This window comes from Sebastes umbrosus, chromosome 17 (assembly GCF_015220745.1).
Source record: "Sebastes umbrosus isolate fSebUmb1 chromosome 17, fSebUmb1.pri, whole genome shotgun sequence".
NCBI lineage: Eukaryota > Metazoa > Chordata > Actinopteri > Perciformes > Sebastidae > Sebastes > Sebastes umbrosus.
Window position 1 is genome coordinate 13,885,663 of NC_051285.1, and position 22,682 is coordinate 13,908,344.

The 22,682-nt window shown below is 39.3% G+C and overlaps 2 protein-coding genes across 3 annotated transcripts; both read right to left on the reverse strand.

The window, feature by feature from the left end:
• Positions 1-828: 828 nt before the first annotated feature.
• On the reverse strand, positions 829-10,078 carry smad9 (SMAD family member 9). Of its 2 annotated transcripts, none has more exons than XM_037747916.1 (8): positions 9,967-10,078; positions 7,295-7,816; positions 6,476-6,691; positions 5,591-5,848; positions 5,326-5,433; positions 3,677-3,898; positions 2,103-2,359; positions 829-1,796 (listed from the first exon to the last, which is right to left on the reverse strand). In XM_037747916.1, the coding sequence occupies exons 2-8, from the start codon at positions 7,488-7,490 to the stop codon at positions 1,653-1,655; spliced, it is 1,401 nt and encodes a 466-aa protein (XP_037603844.1). In that variant the 5' UTR covers positions 7,491-7,816; positions 9,967-10,078; the 3' UTR covers positions 829-1,652. The 2 variants fall into 2 exon arrangements, with proteins under 2 accessions (XP_037603844.1, XP_037603843.1); XM_037747915.1 differs by having other exon boundaries at positions 5,326-5,436; positions 9,967-10,077.
• A 6,025-nt stretch (positions 10,079-16,103) lies between these two features.
• Positions 16,104-22,642, reverse strand: alg5 (ALG5 dolichyl-phosphate beta-glucosyltransferase). The gene is made up of 10 exons (XM_037747917.1): positions 22,317-22,642; positions 20,891-21,059; positions 19,572-19,618; positions 18,973-19,041; positions 18,770-18,862; positions 18,555-18,668; positions 18,409-18,468; positions 18,171-18,322; positions 17,770-17,855; positions 16,104-16,694 (listed from the first exon to the last, which is right to left on the reverse strand). The coding sequence occupies exons 1-10, from the start codon at positions 22,377-22,379 to the stop codon at positions 16,579-16,581; spliced, it is 969 nt and encodes a 322-aa protein (XP_037603845.1). The 5' UTR covers positions 22,380-22,642; the 3' UTR covers positions 16,104-16,578.
• Positions 22,643-22,682: the final 40 nt, after the last annotated feature.

The window sequence follows — 22,682 nt, forward strand, 5'->3', positions numbered from 1 at the left end:
TACATTACACGGCTTTGTTGAATACTCAATTCTGATTGGTCAATCACGGCGTTCTACGGTCTGTTATTTCTTCATAGCATTCTTAAGTAAGTAGCCATGTAATAAGTGGGATAATGTACAGCGAGCAGGTCATTGTTGTGAAATAAATCCCCTTCAGGGCGATGCAAGACCCGTCTTTATTTCACAACAATGACCTGCTCGCTGTACATTATCCCACTTATTACATGGCTACTTACTTAAAGAATGCTATAAAGAAATAACAGGCCATAGAACGCCGTGATTGACCAATCAGAATTGAGTATTCAACAAAGCCGTGTAATAATAATGAAGGCATTGGTTTATAATTGTCTAGTCAAAGTTATTCAGATGTTTAAGCCTCTGTCATGAGTTTCTTTGTGTCTCCTATGTGATACTTTAGTTTGTTTTCTCAATGAATTATTCACTTTGTTTGCCTCTTTTGAACATGAACTTGTTGTTATATGTGACAATCAATTGTGTATTGCATGTCTGGAGTGTCTTTTTTTAGTCACGTGGGGCTTTTCAGGACTTGTTTTTAACACAAGATTTTATATCCCTGTTTATCTGAAGCTGTTGCACAAACAGTTAATCCTAACTGTATACAAAAAGGAACCCAAATCAAGTTTGGTGGGATTAATATTGGTCATGCTAACTGTACTGTACGTTGTTCCTGTGTGTTTATGTTGAAGTGTATATCCTGCTGTGAATATGAGTAAAATTATGACGCTTATAATTGCAGTGATAGTGATGCTTTGTTCTTTAACATAAGAAAAATAACTGTATATATATTCAAATGTTGTAAAATGTGGATACTTAAAGAAAAAAAACAACTTTAATGGAACCAGTAAAAAGCAAAAAGTACATGAAGTCAAGTAAGTCAACACATGGAAATACAGTAAATACAACCGTAATAACATTTACAGCACGTATAACACACGCCTTTGAGTACCTACAAATTTATCCCATTTTTATGGAGTGCAGTTAATGTCCCAATGAAAATAGAGTGCTGCAGGAATGAGTCCTAAAACTCAGAAATAAGTTAACATTTTAGCACTTCCGGTTCCCTCGTCACAAAGTCAATGGGTTTTTGGTTAGAAGCCTGAAATAAGGTCTGTGGTTAACACAAGCTTAAGAGATTTCAATGTTTTGTTCTACGATATAAAATAAATTAAATACCCAATTAGTAGCTTTTACGTGTCCTAAAAAAGACAGTGGCTAATAGGAGTACTAAACGTCCTTCTGTATACTCATGCTCGAGAGCTGGGTGTAGTTTGTTTATAGCCTACCGTTAGCTTTTTACTTCCAGTGATTGCATTTACTCTTCAAAAATCATAATCCGTGCAATTCTACCTTCCTGGTTGACCTACAAAAATACATCATCCCTGCAGCATTCTATAGAGAGAGACGATAAATACTTAATCAGTCTTACTGAAATTAAGGACAATCATTTAACTACATGAGCTGTAATTGAATTTCAGTTTTATGTGACAACGCTGTGGGTAAGGGATACTTTTGGTAATTTTGTTTGAGATGTAAAGACAAGGCCCGTAGGACAGAAAACCTGGACATAATCAGAATATACAGAATCTACGACTACCTGTATGAAGGGCCAACAGCACAGACGTGTGTCCATGTTATGATACTGAAGAAATGGGGTTGTGCGGGGAGCCCATCTGTGTGAGGACCTTGTCCAGCCACTGCAGGGGCCCGTGCAGGTGTACCTCGATCCAGCAGGGGGTGCTGGTCACATCTTGACGGTGGTATTCAGCACCCCAGCCCTGAGGGGAACACAACCATAAATATCTCAGCTGTGCATGTTGACAGTTCAGTTAACTATTAAAGTTAATGGGTGCTAAGTGAACCTCGTGTGTATTAGGATCTGACATGCTCAACAGCACATCAATTCCAAAATAACAGCAAATTAAGTTACGGTGATAAACTTTGAGTGGATATCCAACCCTTCTTATTTTAGCCACGTAGGTATCAAGCAGAACCGTGGGCCAAAGGATGATCGCCAACTGCATTTCTGTGGCTACATGTTGCCTATTCACAATTGTGTCATTTTAAAAAAGAAAGCTCAGTACCTTAACAAAGCTCATGCGGATGGTACACATCTTAGTGAGCTCATAGACGACCTCAAATCCGTGGTTAACAGACTGGGCGAGGAGCTGGGCGAACAGCTGGTTGTTGAAGATCTTGAGGCTGCAGCCGCTGGGGATCTTACACACGGTGGTGGCGTGGAAGCCGTGCTGGAAATTACAGTTGCGGCTCTGGACGAAGATGCTGCTGTCGCTCAGACACTCCGCGTACACCTCGCCGCCCACATAGTACAGGTGTAAACCTGAGAGGAATGGAGGAGAAAATCAAATAGTCTTAAATGACAGAGTCAAAACCAAGTGAATTAACAACTTTTAAGTGTTTTGCTAAAAACAAACCCCAGTCCTTTTACTGTGCTGCAAACACTTAAAATGTCACAGCATGTCAAAGAGCATAAAACCTGCTTTTATCCAAGAAAACATGTAATCAGAGATATGCATATTCAGTCACTTCATTGTATACAAACTGCTGTGTTTTTCTCGTATTCTGCCGAAGGAAAACCACAAATGGCATCTATGCTTGTAAATGAGGAATGTCTGAGTAGTGTCCGTAGTGTCTGTGAGTTGGGGACTAACTTCCCTCAACCCTTTTTGTCATCCCTATCATTCAAAACCACAGAGTGGGCGCAGTTTACTTGAAGTCTGTCCAACAAAGGCGGCTTTCTAAACTCTTTTACCATGAGAAAAAAAAACAACATTTGGCCTGAAGCTGAGTGTAAGTGATGTGATTTCTACAAAAAAAACACACATCTTTAGAAAAATGTTGGATGTGGATTCATTTTTGCAAACAAACCTTCCCCTCAGTTAGGAATGCACCGATTGTATACTGAAATTTTAATTCCTGTTCAAGTTTTCACCAATTTGTTGCAGCATTTATAAGTTGTTTTTTTTAACAAGTTGCTGATGTACGATTTATTATTTTAATAATAAATAACAATTCAGTAAATTTATATCTACGTATTTTGTTTTACAAAGTTAAAAAAGCAATGTTTAAGTTAAGCCTGATGTTGCCTTACAAATAAAAGAATGATTCCAGTCACCTCCACAGTGAGGCATACAGCTTATTAATTAAACACCGGTATCGGAACTGAAAAAGTTGGATCGGTGCATCCTTATCCTCAGTTCTTGATTTCACCCAATGTATGATGGGCACAGTGCATATGAAATCCATTTAGAAATTATTCAAAAGGCTGTGTTCTTATGGATCATTATTTTATGTGTAAGGCAACATCAGGCTTGACTTAAACATAACTTTAACTTTGTAAAACAAAATGTAACAAACAAATACATAAATTTACTGAATTGTTATTCATTATTAAAATAATAAATTGTACACCAGCAACTTGGTAAAAAAATCCTCCAAATTTAAAGGAATTACAATTCAAGTATAAACTTTTTCAATACAGCAACAAATTGGTCAAAACTTAAACAGGAATTCAATAGTTAAATAATTCACGATACCGGATCCAGCTATTTGAGTCAGTATCGGTCCGATATCCGATCCAGTATTGGTGCATCCCTAGTTCGGATATGAATTATCTGCATGAGTGGTTCCAGCCTACCTTTGCCTATGTGCCTGCGCGTGTGTTCGATGGTGGAGTTGCGGTTGACATTGGACAGCAGGCCGAGGCAGAAGCGGTTCTTGTTGTTGGATGGGTCTGTGAAGCCGTCCACCAGGACACTGCGGGACGACGCATGGAAAGTCTCCCCCACCCGGTTGTTGAGCTCGTAGTAAGCTACTGAACACCAGTACTCTGGTTCTTCGTAACATACGGGCCGTAAATCTAAACAGGAACACAAGGAAGGGTTGACTTAGAGGTGGGCGTTAAGGATAAAATATGCTATTCAAAAAATTGTAATGCAAGAAATTCTTAGTCAACTAACACTCAATCTACAGATCTGTAAAACTGAGGTTCTCCACAAAGAATCACACAAAAGCACCACTTTAAATCTTGCGTTTACCAGAAATTTGCTCATAAGTTTCTTGGAAAATTAGTCATTCAGCATGAAAAGCATAAAAAAACAACTAATGGAATAGACTATGAACAAAACAACTTTTTAGTTGACTAATTGACTAAGAGTGGGCAGCCATAATTACCTGCAGTGGTAAAAATACAACTAGAGGTATAAGTGCCTCAGTATAAACAGTATAACAACATCGCTGTCTGACACATATCTATCATCTCATGGTGTAGTAACTAAAGACTTAAAGTCGCTACTGGCTGCTAATTAGTCTGTATTGTTCAGAGGTGTGCTCCGAAACAAACAATATACAAAGTTCTAATACTTTATATCATGGCGTATATATTTACCAATAATGTTCATCCATGTCCGTCGCTTCTAATAAATTTTAATCCCTAAATTAAGACTTAAACAGCACACAATGTCGTCTGAAGCAGTCAAAAACTGTTTGCTCCTTCCAATCAGCAGCACCTGAGGTAGCTGGCATGTGGCCTGCATTACCTCCTAGAGGCCAGCCTCTGTCTACATCATACACCCCCCTAGTGCTTGGAGGCATATTACACCTAACACAAATAAAAGACAGGGCTCCTACAAATGGTATTTATAACTTGGTACTTAATATGCATAAATACTAGGGCTGTCAATCAATTAAAATATTTAAATCGCTATTAATTGCATGATTTTCCATAGTTAATCATGATTAATCGCACATTTTTTATCTGTTCAAAATGTACATTAAAAGGGAGATTTGTCAAGTATATACATAGTATATATTATACTATATTATTGGAATCAATTAACAACACAGAACAATGACAAATATTGTCCAGAAACCCTCACAGGTACTGCATTTAGCATAAAAATATGCTCAAATCATAACATGGCAAACACAAGCCCAACAGGCAACAACAGATGTCAGTGTGTCAGTGTGCTGACTTGACTATGACTTGCCCCAAACTGCATGTGATTATCATAAAGTGGGCATGTCTGTAAAGGGGAGACTTGTGGGTACCCATAGAACCCATTTTCATTCACATATCTTAAGGTCAGAGTTCTAGCTTTAAGACTGAGCCCATTATAACCTAAAAATAGCTAAGTTGCGTTAATGCGTTAAAGAAATTGGTGGCGTTAAAACTAATTTGCGTTAATGCGTTATTATCACGTTAACTTTGACAGCCCTAATAAATTCTACTTTATTTATATGCACTTCTATTTCCTGCATATCTCCTGTTGTGTGAACTTAAGTTACCTCTGTGCGGAGCAGAAAATATGAGTTTGACGGTTTCTGTGGAGTTGCTGGGCTTCACATCGTCTTTAGGGCTCGTCTCCATCATGCTGTACGGAGGCGGGGGAGTCTCTGCTGGAAAAGCACGTAATCAAATCACAGGATGGGAAAAGTAGTTGATGTGAACTCATCAGATACTAGAGGTCATGGATAAAGTCAGAAACCTGCTGGCGTGACAGGTGCTTTTCACATAGACTTACACTTAAAAGCTTGTTGTTTTGATTCCTACCTGTGATGTGATACGGACTGCCAGGCTCTGCAGAGCTGTTGGGGGAGGTGGGGTAACTCTGTGAGGTGGGAGACTGGACGAGGGAGGAAGAAGGGGAGGAGGTGAAGGAGGAGCAGGGCAGCGCGGGGAAGGAGTCCGGGTAGGTGGCGTTCTGTGGCATCAGAGGCTCGTTGTGGAGGGAGGCGTTCCTGAACTTCGCCAGTAAACTGTGTTGAGGGTTGAACTCGCTATGGCGTGGGACCAGAACCGGTGGCAGCACTGAGAGGAGACGAGAGAAAAGGAAAGAGAAAGGTAGCGAGGGAGCCGACAGAGACAAAGAGACTCAGAGCAAGACCAGATGCTGTTATAAGAGATCATATTACTGCAAATCCTTTTGGCTCGGGAACACTGTATCAGATCAAATGTCCCGTCTGTTTGGGAACCCACAAAAGATTTACTGTAAGGGCTGTCAAAGTTAACACAATAATAACACGTTAACGCAAATTTGTTTTAAAGCCACTAATTTCTTTAACACACAGGTTGTAGCAGGCTCAGTTTTAAAGCTAGCGTGAAGATGCTGGCATCATATGAAACTAGAAAAACCATGTCATATTAGCTTGTTGGGAAGGAGGTTAAATAACGCTCCAAATTTAGGCTTAATTTTGTCAAGGAAAAAATGGCACGGCCATTTTCAAAGGGGTCCCTTTACCACTTAGCTCAACTTAAGGTACATTTTAAACTGAGAAAAAAATGTGTGATTAATTGCGATTAACTATGGAGAATCATGCGATTAATCATAAATTAAATATTTGAATCGATTGACAGCCCTCAGTAAAACTCAACAATGACCTTATTTTTTTTTTTTACAGCAAATTTAGAAGATGTTCTCTGATATAATGTGTGTACCTGGAGTCTCCACGCGCCTGTAGTGGTAAGGGTTGACGCAGATGTCTTTCTGCTTGGAGCCGAAAGCAAACTCGCAGCACTCCAGGGCTTTCAGCTCGTGGTGGGACTGCAGGTCAGGCCAGCGCCATACCCTGCAGTAGATGACATGGGGCAGTCCCTTCCTGTGGGACACCTGCAACCTCCCGTCCAGCGACCGAGGAATCGTCACGCACTTGCCTGAAGGATTCAAATGAAAACAGCACGGACCTCAATACATTTTGAAAGAGACCTGCAGATTGTGTTGCGTTTAAACTTCTCATGTTTGAAGCCTTGATCTTTTGTTACCATGGTGATTAGACAGAAATTAGCACTTTGCACTGTGTCTTTTCTTTTCTTGAGTATGAAAAGTAGGCAGCTAATACCTCTCATGCACTTTTAAAATGGAAGTCTGCAAAGTGCAAGAAGATCATCAGCAGCTTCGGAGTCCAACAGACACTCTGCTGTACTTTTGGATTTATATACTGTATGTTCTGTATAATCTGATGGTGCTGCATTGTAAATCACAATACATGAGATTTTTTTAAATCATATTTTAAACATAAATGATAATCAGACTAGTATAATTTCACTTTTCAGGCTTTTAGTAATATGATTTCTTTCCATAGCAGCTCATAATAGTGTGAAACATGTGACCTCACAGGTATGAAACATCCAAAAATGACATTATCTTGTGTTTTGTCCTCTTTCCTATCCTGTAAATCGTCTTAAGGCCCCTTGTGTTTTTATCTTGTGACCCCCTGGACTAGACTCCTACTGAATGAATGAAACTGTAATACTTACTGGGCTGTCCAGGGCAGCTGAGGGCTCTCTCCAACTCCTCCATGGCCCCCTTCTTCTTCTTTAGTTTCTTCACTAGAGAGTCCACAGCCTTTTCCGCCCACTTCTCCTCCTCATCCCCTTGTTTCCAGCCGAGCAGGCGCTTCACTGCCGGGCTGGTGAAGGAGAATAGGGATGTAATGGAGGCAGAGGAGTTCATTATGAGATGGATAAATGGGTGGCGAGATGAGGTGATGGATGCTGTTAAAGGGATAAAAGTTCCCCTGAGGACAGGAGCGAGGAGGCAAATAATAAGAAGCCAGGACAGGAGTAAGGATAAAGGAGGTAGCGTGGTGAGTCTGTGTAAACAGCGGCTGTTTTTGTCGTGTTCCGCTGTTACTTCCAAGCGACACTGGTGGAGGAGCACAAACTCTAAATCCCCTCTCTGTGTTGGCACAAACGGGATCCGGCAGCTCTGGATTTGAAGCCTCCTGCAGGGAAGGTTATTCCTCACACAGTCAGAAATCCAGGTCGAGTTTCAATCATCTGGCAAGAGAAGAGAGAGATAGTATTAACTGTTAATTTAGCTTAAACCAGATGCATGGTTGGAGAATAAGTTCAGTTATCAGGTAGAAAAGAGACCTTAGGATTTCATCATGAGGGGACTTTATCCAGAATGAAATCAAAGACTGAGCAAAATCTACTCATATTTAACAATCTGGGCATTAGAGGTGGATTTCTAGAATAAGGAGGCTGTGTCAGCAGGACAATGATACATGCCTGCATCTAACTGATCTCCCCAAGGTTGTTATTTTCTATAGAGAAAATGAAATGTGTACCAAAAAGAAAGAGCAGGGCAAGATGGCCAAAGCTCATTTCTAGATTCACCAACAATGAGGAATGTCCTTTCTGGCCTCTGTTTCTATGATCATGCCACTGACGCCCAGGAGCCATACTGTCTGGCCAGAACACATCACAGGACAGGAGGGGGAGAGGGAGAGAGGGAGGGAGGCAGACAGACGGAGAGAGAGAGAGAGGAGAGAGCTCTCCCTGTTTATTTCTTCTAGTTTTTTAGATGGACAGAAAGAGACAAAAGTGTTTAGTCTATTCCATGATCACAGAACCTTTTAGTGTGCATCACTCCAGCTGCCCCACCTTGCTGATAAATCAAACTTTTCCCAAATATTCATACAGTATGTCAGTAAGTATATGATGGTGATCTACTTGTTTCATCTCCTTTAGCAGAGAGGTTTGACCCAAATTTTATGTAGCAATGTTGTAAATCACTTTTGCATTGCTCGTTCTGCTCTTTATGCGCGCCTGTTTGTTTATGCGCATCCAAAAAGACCCTCAAGACAAGCAAAGAGTTCATAAAAGGTAAACTGGAAGAAGCTCTTTTAACCACAGCTTTTGGCTCGGACACCCTATTATTTTACAAAATACACACCAGAACCACATTATGGTTATATTTTATAGTTTTTTTTTGCATATTTTGTATAGATTGTTTGTCTAAACAAGTTAAATAAAAATGGAATAATAAGAAAAATGCTTTTTGACTTTCTTCTGGGTTGAAGCAACAAAGACACTCTTTATAAAAGCATTTAGTGTGCATCACTTCCAGCAGCCCCACCTTACTGATAAATCACTCAAACTTTCCCAAATAATCATACAATAAAGTATGTTTTAATAAGTAAGTTTATGATGGGGGATCTACTTGTTTTTATCTCCTGTAGCAAAGATGTTTAACTTAAAGTTTTTGTATTTATCACTTTTGCATGCTTGTTCTGCTCTGTTTGTTTATGTGCATCTAAAAAAAAAACTCTAAACAAGCAAAGAGTTCATAAAAGGTAAAGTGGAAGCTCTTTTAACCACATCTTTTGGCTTGGACACTCTATATTATTCCAAAAATACACAACAAGAACCACATTAAGAGTTTCCACTTAAATCTGAGACTTTGCAGAGATGGATCTGAAAATACACACAGGTAATAAGTAGTGTGTGAATCCGCATACCTCCATTATGTCCTGTGCTTATGTGACCAAACACTGCATGGCTAACCCGCAGACACAAACAAGACAGCTGGGGGTTTACAATGACAGCAAAAAAAAAAGCGCACCAGCTCAATGCGGCATCAGTCTGCCGCTGGTGCTTTATGGAGGCTGGCGTCACTCAGTCTGCAGGCTCAGATAGGCTAATTACCTAATGCTTTATCACCACGACACCCCTGCCCAAAAAAGTAAACACGCCAGCTTCCTTTTTACTACGACAGCAACTAGTCATTTTACTGCTACACAAATCCAGGACCTGCCCTATATAACCTCTAAACGCACACCTTGACCTTATAGTGTAGGCTGCAATATGGAACCAGAAGTATAATGGCATCCATAATCATCCTAGAAGATGTCAAGTACAAAAGAAACCCGTAATAACACTTAAATGTGTGCTCAAAATAGTAGACTTATCTATTGATTACTGATCTATCCTCAGTTATAACATTATTATTCTATTTGTCTTACCCCACTTATGTCAATATATGAAAATAATATATTAGAATATTTCATCATCAAACAGTTGCACATTATTAGATAAGTATTCAACAACAACTATCTTGAATATTCAACTTGGCAACAAATCCACAACGACATATGACATAAAAAATATTATACAAACTATACAAAGTGTGTTTATGTACTCACCGCTGTTGTGATAATAACATGTGCACCGCAGACAGCCAGTGTGCGTGTGGAGACTTCCCTGTAGTCTGTAGTATAGGTCGAGCCAGCACACTGCAACAGAGAAGGTGTGTGTCTGTTTGTTTGTATACGTGCACGTGTGTGTGTGTGTGTGTTAGAGCGTGTGTTGACGTCGAATTGTCAAGTCAGCCTCAATACATACTGCATCCAGTTCAACGTTTCAAAATAAAAGCGTTGTTGATTAAATGTATAGCCTATGTGTTGCAAGGTGTCAGCCGAAAACAAAAATAATTAGCCTGTTCAAGTAGACCTAGAGATGCTCGTGTCATAAATGATGTCATAAATACAAAAAGAAAAAAATAAAGGAAATAAGAGAGGTATGGGGGCTATAATTTCCATTTATGTTATAGGTTATATGATTTTTACATATCCTATTTGTAGCCTACACACCATTAGATGGTGATGGTGACAAATTTTGCTGCATAAAGAAAGGGCAAGATCTGTATGTTTTATATACTTAAGAAATAATTTTCAACTCATCAATAGCTAATTACAACAAAATATTAATATTTTTCATAATTTCTTTTGTTGCTATTTTTGCAAATTAAGGATAGATTTTTTTGTAAAAAAATCAAGTTAAATAACAATTAACAGGTCCAATGATAATTCTGCTTTAATACTTTTTTTTTTAAATTACATTCATAATTTTAAAATGAAATTAAATAAAAATGCTTTACTTTCTTCTGGTGTTGAAGCAACAAAGACATAGAACAAACATTGATGAATGGAACAACACAAACATAAAATACATGTTATATTAGGAATCAATATTAAGTCATTTATCTATATTTAAAATAAGGGAATATAATCAGTAAATCATAGCATTATATAGGCTACATGTGAATTTACACAATCAATACATTTCTATATATTTTCATTTAGCAATTCATTAATATATAACTCACCACTTCCATGACTCCTGACGCCTCAGCAATTTCCGCTTTTACTGTGAAGGCACAGTGACACCACTTTCCGGTCCTGTGGTGCTGGCAGTGTGCGTATTGACGCAGGTCTGCAGAGCCCGGAGCCTCCTCCGCTCCTCCAGCAGCCCCAGACCGAGCGAGCGCCACACAGCCTCGGCGGCGTCAGCCTGGCTGGAACCGCAGCGCAGCGCCTGCATGGAAGATCCCTCCGCCTCCCCCCCCCACCCTCCTCCTGGAACTTTCCCAGGATTTCAGGGATTTCAGATTCAGGCGCCGCAGCTGCATCGTGAGTCTCATCCACGGTCCCACCTGAGCCATCCATGCCTCAGTCTCCCAGTCATTGGAGGCCAGGAAGAAGAAAAACAATCCCACCTGTTCCTCTTTCCAGACAACAATGAATGAATGGATAAAACAGAACACATGCTGCAGTAGTCTTATAATGTTCTATACAGTGTGTCTGTGTTATCGTTCTTAAAGTTAAATATCTATTCTTTGGTATTATTCTTGTATTAATGCATGGTTAATTGGTAATAGCTCATAACATTAAAAAAGATAGATATCTATTCTTTGGTATTATTCTTGTATTAATGCATGGTTAATTTGGTTGCTCATATTATAGCTCATAATAACATTAATAGAGATTAAGGTGCTTTATTCCCAGTTTATCTGAATGTTTAATTTCAGTAATTGTTTAACTTTTATATCAGAGTGTGAAGTTATAGCAATTCCAACTGTGACTTAATATAACATACCATTAATTAAATAACTATTTCGGCTATTACGTGTATGTGCACGTGTGCACACGCACACGCATTGCACCTGTAGCCTAAAAAAAAAAAAAAGTGTAAAAAGGAGGAACCGTCCTCCACCAAGAATACAACAGTGTTTTGAAATCAAGCTTTTGTGTTTTTTATTTTTTTTTCATCTTCTAATGGAAGTTGTGGCATTATCTATTGTCGGGAGCCATACTAGAGGTCTCTTCTCATTGCGGATGGATACGATCCTTTATTGGGAGTGCCGTGACTAGTCCAGTTAATGACGCAAGCCCCGGCTGGCGACAGTGAGTCTACAAGTTTGACATTTTCAGTTTACAGCAACTGCTGCGGAACGTAACAATACTCCAGACACCAAGTGAAAGCACTCTGGGGATCCTGTCAAAAAAAACCTTTTTGTTTTCCAACCACCACCAGGTGGGTCATCATCATCAACATGCACCACCAGGATAAGCTATAAGCCACAAAAAAAGGTGGTGGTCTATCAAAGCCAATGGTTTCCAAAAATGTGGTCTGAGGACCCGCAGGGGAGACGTGTGAGGAGGTCCCTTTGGTAAACCCAGGAGCACTTAATGAGCTGTTTGTTCAAGCTTTAGATATAAGCATAACAAGAAAACAACCAAATAAGACTTATTCTTATCATCTATTTAGGCATCACATAGAAGTTTAAGTGAATCGGAGGCAGATCAATGAAATACCATCCTCATGTAAAAACTCGTCACCTTTTCCGGTGAAGAGTCCTGAGGCAGGAAACTAGAAAAAGAGCAGCCAGATTGTGATGCATTGGCTCTGTGCGTCGTGTCTGGTGGCAGACAGACAGACAGAGAGGCAGGCAGGGCACACAAACAGGATGTGCTCCCCGGGGCTCCGAGAGGCCCCAGAGACATCCGCATCAGTGCGGAGCCTAGACCTCAGGCTTGCATAAGAAAACAGCAGTATGAAGAACTTCATTTACTCAGACCGCAAAAAATGCCTGCTGGCCAAGAAGATGTCCATGTGAGGTTTAGGAGACAAGCAAAGTGGATGACTTTGGTGATAAATTATGTAATCGTGAGTTTCCCCCACTCTCTTTCATGTCAAGAAACTCCTAACATTTATAACCCTCTAACAATTCATACAGCTGATCCCAGCTATCTTCATCTGAGGATTTTAGCTTTTAAATCTAATTTTAAATCCTGCAGATTTCTTGTAATAATACACAACTAAAAAAAAAATTAAGGAACATTTTTTTAGAATGGCACACCTGTTCTACCATTATATATTTGATGTTGAACCAACATTAATGGGTTATAAGAGTGGCATTTAAAAACGTAAGGGGACGCACAACAGAAGTGATGGTACCTGTCCACACTTGGCGTTTTTTTAATCTCATGGATCGTCTCACTTCCCAGCATTGGACGATTGATGGGCTGCCACTAGATACAAGGCACAAGGCACCTGATTGGACAAACGCTTTCCCTCATGAGCTGCTGCTCCCAGCTTCCAAACCGGAACCAACTAACGGCTCATTTGGACTATCACAAAAATAGTTCACCGAAATGTGTTTCTGAAAACATTTTATGGGAGAAATAAGCCGTGCAGTTGCAGAATCTGTCTTTATTTCGGATCGACGAGGGTTAGTTTAAAAGTTTCTTGGGAGTTTCCAGAGGCGGCGAGTCGCGCCGGATGCCCCTGATTTACATAAAGTAGCCTTCTTTATTGCTTTGAATTTGATGTTCAATTCTAGATTTATTTATTTATTTATTTAGGTACTTTTTACTTTAAAACTTAGATGTGAATTAGTTACATAGTTTATAATAAAGTCAAAGATTATTAATTTCTGACAGTGTCTAATGTTTTTGCGGGGGGTGGGGTGGTATCGGCTATCAGCTTTTTCCAGCTCAAAACTATCGTTATTATATCGGTTAATCCACTATCTGTTGACCTCTATCGGCCATAAAAAAGTAGATTTTGTGCACTTTGTGTGATCAGGGGATTAGTTTAGTTAAGAGTTCATGTTTGAATGGTCTGAAGCGTGAATGCCTACAGGTGTGGCTGTGTGAACATACCCCTATATAAGGAAAAGCATTTGTGTTACTTTCATTAGATAATTATCCAGTCTATGGGCAGGGTGATGGTTTCTGTATGGATTGTGATTGTGATTGCTGGATGTCTCCTGATGGTCGTTGGTGGTGTCAGGCAGCAGACGGAGGTTGCCTGAGCATTTCAACTTCTGGAAAATGGTGAAAGGGGTTCAGGTGGTAGCTCGGCGGATTGATGACGTTACCAGGAGACTGGGCAGTACAGCAGGAGACAAGGTCAATGTCGTTTGCATATGACAACACCTAAACAAGACCCTTGTGTAGCCGAAAATTGCAGGAGTACAGCTTGATCCTTTAAAATTGACTTCCACCGTGCTACTGGAGTTCACTTATCCAACCAGAGTGTGAAGAATCAACTCCATGACGATGGTATGAGAGCCAGACGACGGGTCACAGGCTCTGTTCTCACTGCAGAATACTGTACAGCACGACTGAACTTTGCATCTGAACACCAGAACTGGAAACTTCGTCACTGGAGTGCGGTACTCTTCGAAGATGAGAGCAAGTTTCCACTAATGAATGACGCCAGGGAGACGCCAGGGAGACGCCAGGGAGAGCGGTACGCTGACTGCAACTTTGTAGAAATTGATAGCTACGGTGGAGACTCGGTCATGGTTTAGGCCGGAGTGTGTTTGGGTACACAGACCTACACATGTTCGGCAGAGGAGGTCTAACAGCTGTAAGATACTGCAGTGAAATCCTGGAGCTTATTGTCAGACCATCTGCAAGGCGCTGTTGGTGATAACTTCCTCATAATGCAGGATAATGCAGGATAATGCGGTGTTAATGATTTTAACACCGCACACAGCTCGGGTATCCGGGACCGTCCTTGAGGACAAAGTTCTCTCTGTGATAGACCGGCCGGCCAGGTCTCCTGACCTTAACCCAATCGAGCATGTCTGGGACACACTATCCAGGTGTGTTAGAGGCAGAAAAAATCCATCCAGGACATAGCCCAAAATGACATCGCACGGATCATCAGGAGTATGCCAAAGTGTGTGAACACGAGCGGAAGGCACACAAGTTATTAGTGAACATTTGAGGTGAATAAATGTAATTTTACCTACAAATGACTAAGAATATGTTTTCAATCTGTTGTTGGTGCATGTTTTTGTATGAGGGTTCTTTAAGGGTCAAATTGTATAAATACAAATTATTATTTTGGTGATTAAAAATATTATTTAAATTATATTTGTTCCTGTAATTTGGTTGAGTAGTGTATTTAACAGATCTGTTCCTGAGACCAGTTCCCTCTGAAGGATGCCTGACAGAGACCCCGGTCCCTAATTTTGGAACCAATGACCTAAGATGAAAGCAGAGCCGTACCATGCAGTGGAAACACGACTATAGTCACACTGTGCTCCCTCCCTGTGTGTTAAGATAGTGCATCTACAAATGGAGTAAGATACCAAGCACTTCAAGAAAGATTACATTAGCAGGGTGAGGCGCATACAAAGAGACTGGAGGCTGACTGATGGCAGATCAGAATACAGCGTATAAAGTTTCAAATGTTAAAACACTGTTTAAACTATTGAGAAATCACTGGTTCAGGCCTGCTTTTATTTTTTACAAACGGCTAACTCCTTTAGCTCAGCAAGGCTTTCTACGAAAATACAAAATGTAGATCACACAATGCACCAGTTTAAGCTTGTCTCTACTGGCTTCCTGTCACGGTATGATTGATTCTCAGCAGGTCTATAGAGCAGGGATTTCTGGCTGTTCCCAGAAAAAGGTGGAAAACTAGGAATTCATGCTTTTGCTGTTGTTGTTGCTCATCGACTCCCAAAGAGCCTCCCACAAAGTGTCAGAGAAGCCAAATTAGTTCACTTTTTGAAAACATATGTTTCTTGATTTTATAAATTTATATATTCTGTGATTTGTGCATTTTACAGCATTGTTTTTATATAGTTTTCTCTATCTATATTTATTCTCTCTCTCTTTTTCCTCCTGTTAAGCACTTTGTAACTTCTGTTTTGAAAAGTGCTACGTAAAGTTTGTTGTTATTTTTATTTTATACTGCTAGTAGTAGGGATGCAACAATTATTGATTATGGTGACAACGTTAAATGTCTTGTTTTGTCATAACAGTCCAAAAAAAAACAAGCAACATAAAATCAAATAAGGCAGAAAATTCTAACATTTGAACAACTGGGATCATCAAATATTTCGCATGTTCGCAAGAGAAAATACTTAAACGATTAGTCATTATCAAAATAGTTGCAGATTAAATTTCTGTTGACCGCCTAATCGGTTAATTGACTAAAGTTTGCAACTGTAGTTAGTAGTTTAATAATTATTATGAAATCATAAATCATAGACATTTTTATTTTGGTTCAAGTCATCCAGCCCATCAACCCACGGCCATGTTTCCTCAGAAATACACTCCCTCCCTTTTGAAAATCTCACATAGTAACATTAATTCTACAAGATTATCAGATCCTCCACATTTCACTACGAGTCTCTCTCACTTACAGCTGATTGGCCACAAAATAAACATCAAGTAACTTAGTACGCGGATCAGTCGTACGGACATTCTGTAAGCCGTGGCAACAGAAATGTGCGTGTAACGGCGGCCATCACAAGCCATAATCCAAATATAAAAAAAGGCAGGGCCATGAAGAACTCCCAACTGTGTCTGGACAGGAAAAATATGTGATAAACTGTACTTTGTTCTTGATTACAGTGAATGATAGACACAGTTGTCAATCCCACCTCATCCAAAGGTGTGATGACCCTATCACAGGCTGTCTCTACGAGACACCAGGGCTCGTCTGATTGGCTAGTCAGTCTTCTGTGGTGACTGCAGCTTCCAGGCTCCGGTGAAGTAGCGCAGGCGAATGATGATCAGGTCTCGTCCCATCTGCAGCCAGCTCCAAAACGGGACCAGCTTGGATCCTGGCAGAGCAAACGCACACGCACTTCATTCTCAAGTGATGCTTTTATAGGAAATATGCCAGGTTGCTGATAGGTTATTTATTACTGCTTAGCCATGCAATAGCTCCATCAGAAAAGACTTAAATCACAGTTGGGTTGGGCGATATGACGGTAGAGATGTGTCCACCGGTAGAGATTTGGCAATACCGTTTCCGCTGTGGTAGCTATTCTTGCGTGATCTTGTGATTATCGCGTGATCCTGCGATCTTGCGAATCCAGCTGGCTCTCAAGGTAATGTGATTTGGGCAGACACGGAGGAGGAGAGTGAAGTAGAGCAGGAGGAGGCATCCCAACCAACCCCAAAATGAGGAAAAACTCTGGGTACATCATTACTAGACATTTGCACACTGTATACTGTTTATTTTGACAGTGTTTTGTCAGCTTTATGAAATGAAGGATACGCAAATCCTGCAGGAAAGAATTTTTTTCTTTCGGTATAGATACAAATTTGTGTGATTTTTTATATTGCTTCCATTTTTTAAGAATTTTAGTTTTACTGTTTTGAGTCCTTGTTTTTAACTCAAGTGGTGTCTCATGTGAGGCAGTTTTTTTTTTTGTATGGAAGTTCCAAATAAATGAAGAAAATATCAAATGTGATGAAGTACATTATGGTTATTTTAAACCATTTCCTAATTGAATTTACAGAACAATTACTGTATCGTGATATGTACCGTCACCGTGATATAAAAATACATACACCGTGATAGAAGATTTTGGCCATATCGCCCACCCATCAGCTAAGGTAAGTAGTGGAAAAAATGTTTTATAAACTGAGTGAATCATCGACAGGAAAGCAACACTCACACAGATAAACGAAACATGCAAAAGAGAACAAAAAGAACAAATCCCACAAGGATGAACGACTATAAACACCTACAATATGCAATTATTAACAAAATGTTAATGAAAATAAGGAATAACTACAAGATATATGAAATCAGCCGACTTACAAAGGCATGCGACAGAGATATTTATAGAACAACGATAGATAGGACAGTGGGAGGACACATGTCCACATATTCCATGAAAATCCTACCTTCTATTTCAGTCCAGTTGACCGCCACCTCTGCTACGGGGATTTTAAAACACTGGGCAATATACAGGAGCTCCACATCAAAAGCCCTGTGAGAAGGAAGATGAAAGAAACAGATGTTTAAAAGAAGCATTCAAATTCATGTTCAAACAATTATTTATTATTATCAGAAAATATTAATGCCCCTACATGCACACACGGGTGTTTTCACTTATGTTGCCTGATTAGACCTCGGGCTCTGCTCATTTCTCAATTTTATGCCTCTGTGTCTCCTCCGATCTCGAAAGGAATCGAAGATGCATATTAACATTATGAAAAAAAAACTCTTTTAACACAAAAGCACATGACAACTGCAATCGTATCAGCACACTAAGTAATAAAGTGTGCATGTTGGGAGTCCTCACCATCGTTCTACATGGAGACAAGAGAAGGTCTTGAGCGCAGCCTCACGTGTGAAAAGCTTGAAGCCGCATTGTGTGTCCTTGATCCCTCTCACACAGAGGAACCACACCAGGAAGTGAAAGCCATACATCAGGAATGTACGAAACATAGATCGCTGTGGAAGAGACACAACTGTGGTCATTTAATGGTTCGACGGACACGGTCTATAATACTACGAAAAAAAGACAAATAGACATTTACCTGAGCTACCGAGTCTTGCTCCAGGTGAGCTCTCGACCCACAGGAAATTGCCATGTTCTCCTAAATGTAGACAGATTATTTTTAGAAAGGCCACACACTTAACCACCTTACAACCTAACAACAAAAAGTGAACAGCAGCACCACACCGGTTTAGGGTTGAGCTCGTTCAGTCCAGCCTCCACTTTGTCAATGTCAGAAAACTTTGTGGCTCCGTCAGCATCTGCCATCAGAATGAATTTCCCTCTGGAGCTCAGAGTTCCCTTTAAGAGAAACAACATGAAAATCAACACAAAGTCAAATCCATACTGCTGCTTTTGTGCTAAATTCAGACGTACTGTGGGTTTAATAGCTACAGTCTCACCATCCGCACAGCTCCTCCTTTACCCCTGTTCTCCACCAGCGTCAGGACCCGCACTTTATCAGCACCGTACTTCCTGCAGTACCGCAAAGCAACCTGGCAGGACAGCACAACAGAAAAAATAAATCTCTATTGGTATCACTTCGCAATGTTTGTTTAGAATATTGGTAACATATTCCCCCCAAAAAAAGGTTTAAAATGATCACCTCTGTGGTTTTGTCTTTGCTGCCATCGTCAACCACAATGACCTCATAGGTAAAAGAGGGATGCTGTTTCTGCAATAAAGAAAATAACATGAGGGATTTATTTCAACCAGGCACGTTTTAAGGTGAATGCTGCCACCTACTGGTCACTTTAAAAATAACTGATCCGGCCATAAGAGCTTTCTTTGTTGAGACTACCTCACCTTTCAGGGGACGATAAAACTGGTTTTATTCTCATTTAATAATTGATTGAATCATTTTCAGGCTCTTTTAATTCCAGGATCAAAGATCGAGTAAGTTTTATTGTCATTCCAGAACATGTTGATACATGAAAGGGAACGAAATCTAGTACTCAGGTCCAGGAATAAGAAAGCAATAATATACAATAATAATTTCAAAAGCAATAAAAATCAACTATAACAAATAAAACATATAATAAATAGTAAAGAATAAAAAATGACGTAGGTGTGAGGGGAGAACATTTAGCCAAATGGCCTCAATTGCACTTGCCCGATGCATAATAATTGTCCCTTTTATCAAACTACAATAAAGTTGTGACTAAGATTTGGTTTAACACTGCCCACACGAGGCTCAGCACTTACCTGTCTGTTTTCCAGGTACTCTGTAGCTTCATCCAACATCACAGGCACTGTAATGACACACACGGGTACTGGTGAGAAAATTTGTTTTCTACAGTTGTCCAGGTTTTGCGGCAACGAGTGCCAAAGGTACAAAGTCGCCTAGGGTGTTGTTTTTATTTTTAAAAAGGTGCAATTTGGTGCATTCCAGCCATGATTTTTATCCCTGGCAAAGGCACCAATTTATGCATGAAAAATATAAAATAAAGCATTTTACCTTCAAAAAGTATGCCATTTCTCTCCTTACTGAACAAAAAACATGTACTTATTTTAACTATCCTATATTTTAGATAAAAAATAACACTAATATCTGTACTTATTATCTTATCTTATCTTATCTTATCTTATAGGCAACCAGAATCAACATCAGTTAGTAAAAGAAAAAAGGTCAAATCCTTGTCATTTTCACACTGTCTCTTACTCCGACTGCTCACTGACAATCTTTATTATTACGCCAGTAGTGTAAGTCTCAAAGACAGACACAAACCTCCTGCTGAGGACTGAGGCAGCATTTTGCCTACTGACAACTTTGGTAAATTCTATTTTCATTATAAAAATAAGGAACATTTCAAACACATCTGTACGAACACTGATCAAACACTTTCCCAAAAGGCCACAGGTCAAAATCGGCTATAAAAATGAAAAGCATCTCTAATGCTATGAAATTAAAAATAGGCCTACTAAATAAATGTATTAATAAAAAATATATCTTGAGCATCAGGAGTGTTTCAATTAGTTCCACCTTCGCTATAAGCTAATAAACTGCCAAAAGATCTTAGATGTGCACCAGAAGTAGCTATTTTTAAATCCAGATTAAAAACATTTCTATTTCCATGCACCTATGATTAAGCTACTAGGTGTTTTACTATGTTATTCCATTTTATGTACTTTGTACTATCTTTTAATCATATTTCACATATGGATGTTCCTTTTTGTTTTTATTTAAGTAAAGCACAATGAATTGCCCCTGTGTACGAAATGAGCTATAGAAATAAACTTGCTATTACTATTGCAATATTTAAAAGCTAATTATTTCTGTAATTGTTTTATCACGTTCAGACTCGTAATGTGCCCTATCCTATACATTCTATATGTATCCTGTCAATGTGCAATGTAATGCAATTACATAGCTATTTCCCAACTGGGCTAACATTACTTTTTACAGTCTGCTGTGTCTGCGTTCAAGCAAAGCTGAACGCTGATGGAACATCAACAGGTAAAGTCACCAACTGCACAAGTTACTGTGCAGAAGTTCCTGACAAAAACCTGGGTTCATCACTCACTTCGGAGTTCCTCTTGGTAGGCCGGTATCACCACAGAGAGCTCCCTGGAATGGGGATCATGCAGGCTGGGGAAAAGCTCCTTCTCTCCTGTCGCAGTGAGGAAGTATTTCTCCTTCTCGTGGCGTGTCAGGTTCACCATCCCGGCAGTGACGTGGACTATTATGAGCACCTGAAAAGGGAGAAATATGAGAATGTCATTTTGCTACTCTTGCTGTCAGGTAGTTTTTAGAGTTTTTAAACAAATGTGAAAACAAGTTTAAAACATTTTAACAAAATCAATTGACAAGAGTTGTGTGAATGTATTTGATACTATAGAACATGTACTATTTGCATAATACCTTTGATAACTAAATCTGCATGTCTGAACTTAAAGTCTATAATGTAGCAGAGGCACAGCAGTCTTCGTTGTTAACATGATTTGGGGAAGGCCAGAAATGAATCTTATTAACTTGTAGTGTTTTTATCCTGTCATACTTCAATTTTTGTTACATGCTATTTATGGTTAGTTTTACTTAAATTTAAATTTGTATTTGTTGGCTTTGCATTTCTATATAAGATAAGATAAGATATTCCTTTATTAGTCCCACAGTGGGGACATTTGCAGTGTACAGCAGCAAAGGGGATAGTGCAAAAAAACAAGATGCATCAGCTAACACAGTAAAAAAAAAAAAGAGCTAAACAAAGTGTAACAAAATATGAACCATTTAAATAGAAGGAAGTATAAAAATAAGAGCAGTATATACAGTATTGACAATAAACAGACTATTAACAAAATTGCACAAGTGGAAAATGAATTGCACAGTGAGAATGAAATTAAATTCCACCTGGAAAATATCAGGTTATTGTCAGTTTTTGGTGTTGTATGTATCATACTATATATTAATATAATTACATATTATACATATTGAATCTGTGTATTTTGTTTTTCTTCTTTTCTTTTTTGGACAGTTGTTGTAGCACAGAATCAAATCAAAGTTTGCCTTTTTTCATTATGTTATTTTTGCTTGGTTTTACTACTTTTGAGAATTTTGTTTTCCATATTTAAGCTTAATGTTACTCTTGCTGCTGCTGCTTTAGAGCATTTAAGTCATGACTTCCATCAAATGTTTATAATCAAACGCAGAAAGAATTTTTCTTTTTTAAATTTTATTTAACCTTTATTTAACCAGGTTAGTCCCATTGAGATTAAGAACCTCTTTTCAAAGGGAGACCTGGCCAAGACTGTCAGCAGCAAGAACACAAAGTTGCAGACACAAATAGAGATAAAATACAATTCACAAACACTCAAATATATTGCTCATGGACTTCTTACATGGAAAAAAGCACACAGGAGGAAATCAAGTCAATATCTACTTTTGCTTCACATAAAACAAGCTACAAAAGATCTCTGCCAACACAATATTAACTAGACATTATAACTACTTACCACAATAAACCCTAGAGCTGCCAATGCGACCAAGGCTTGAACTATTTCACAGAGGAAATCCATCTTCCATTAGTTTAGCCTGCAGCCCCACTGACAGACCACCAGCAGTCAAACAAGCTAGCTGGCTTTCTCCTCGCTTTGCTTCTCGTCTTGTAGTCTTGTACTCGGACTTCCCAGGATATACAAGAAAATACAAGCTTCCAAGATTGTTTTGAAGGTGGAAACACTAAATAAGAGCCCTTATATTTCCATTTCTCTGTGTGGCACTTCAGTGAACTCCACTTCCAATCACAACTCAACACAGCTGCGCAGGAAGTGACAGGTTTTCTCGACACATCATCAGTTTGAGTCAAGAGAACACCGAGC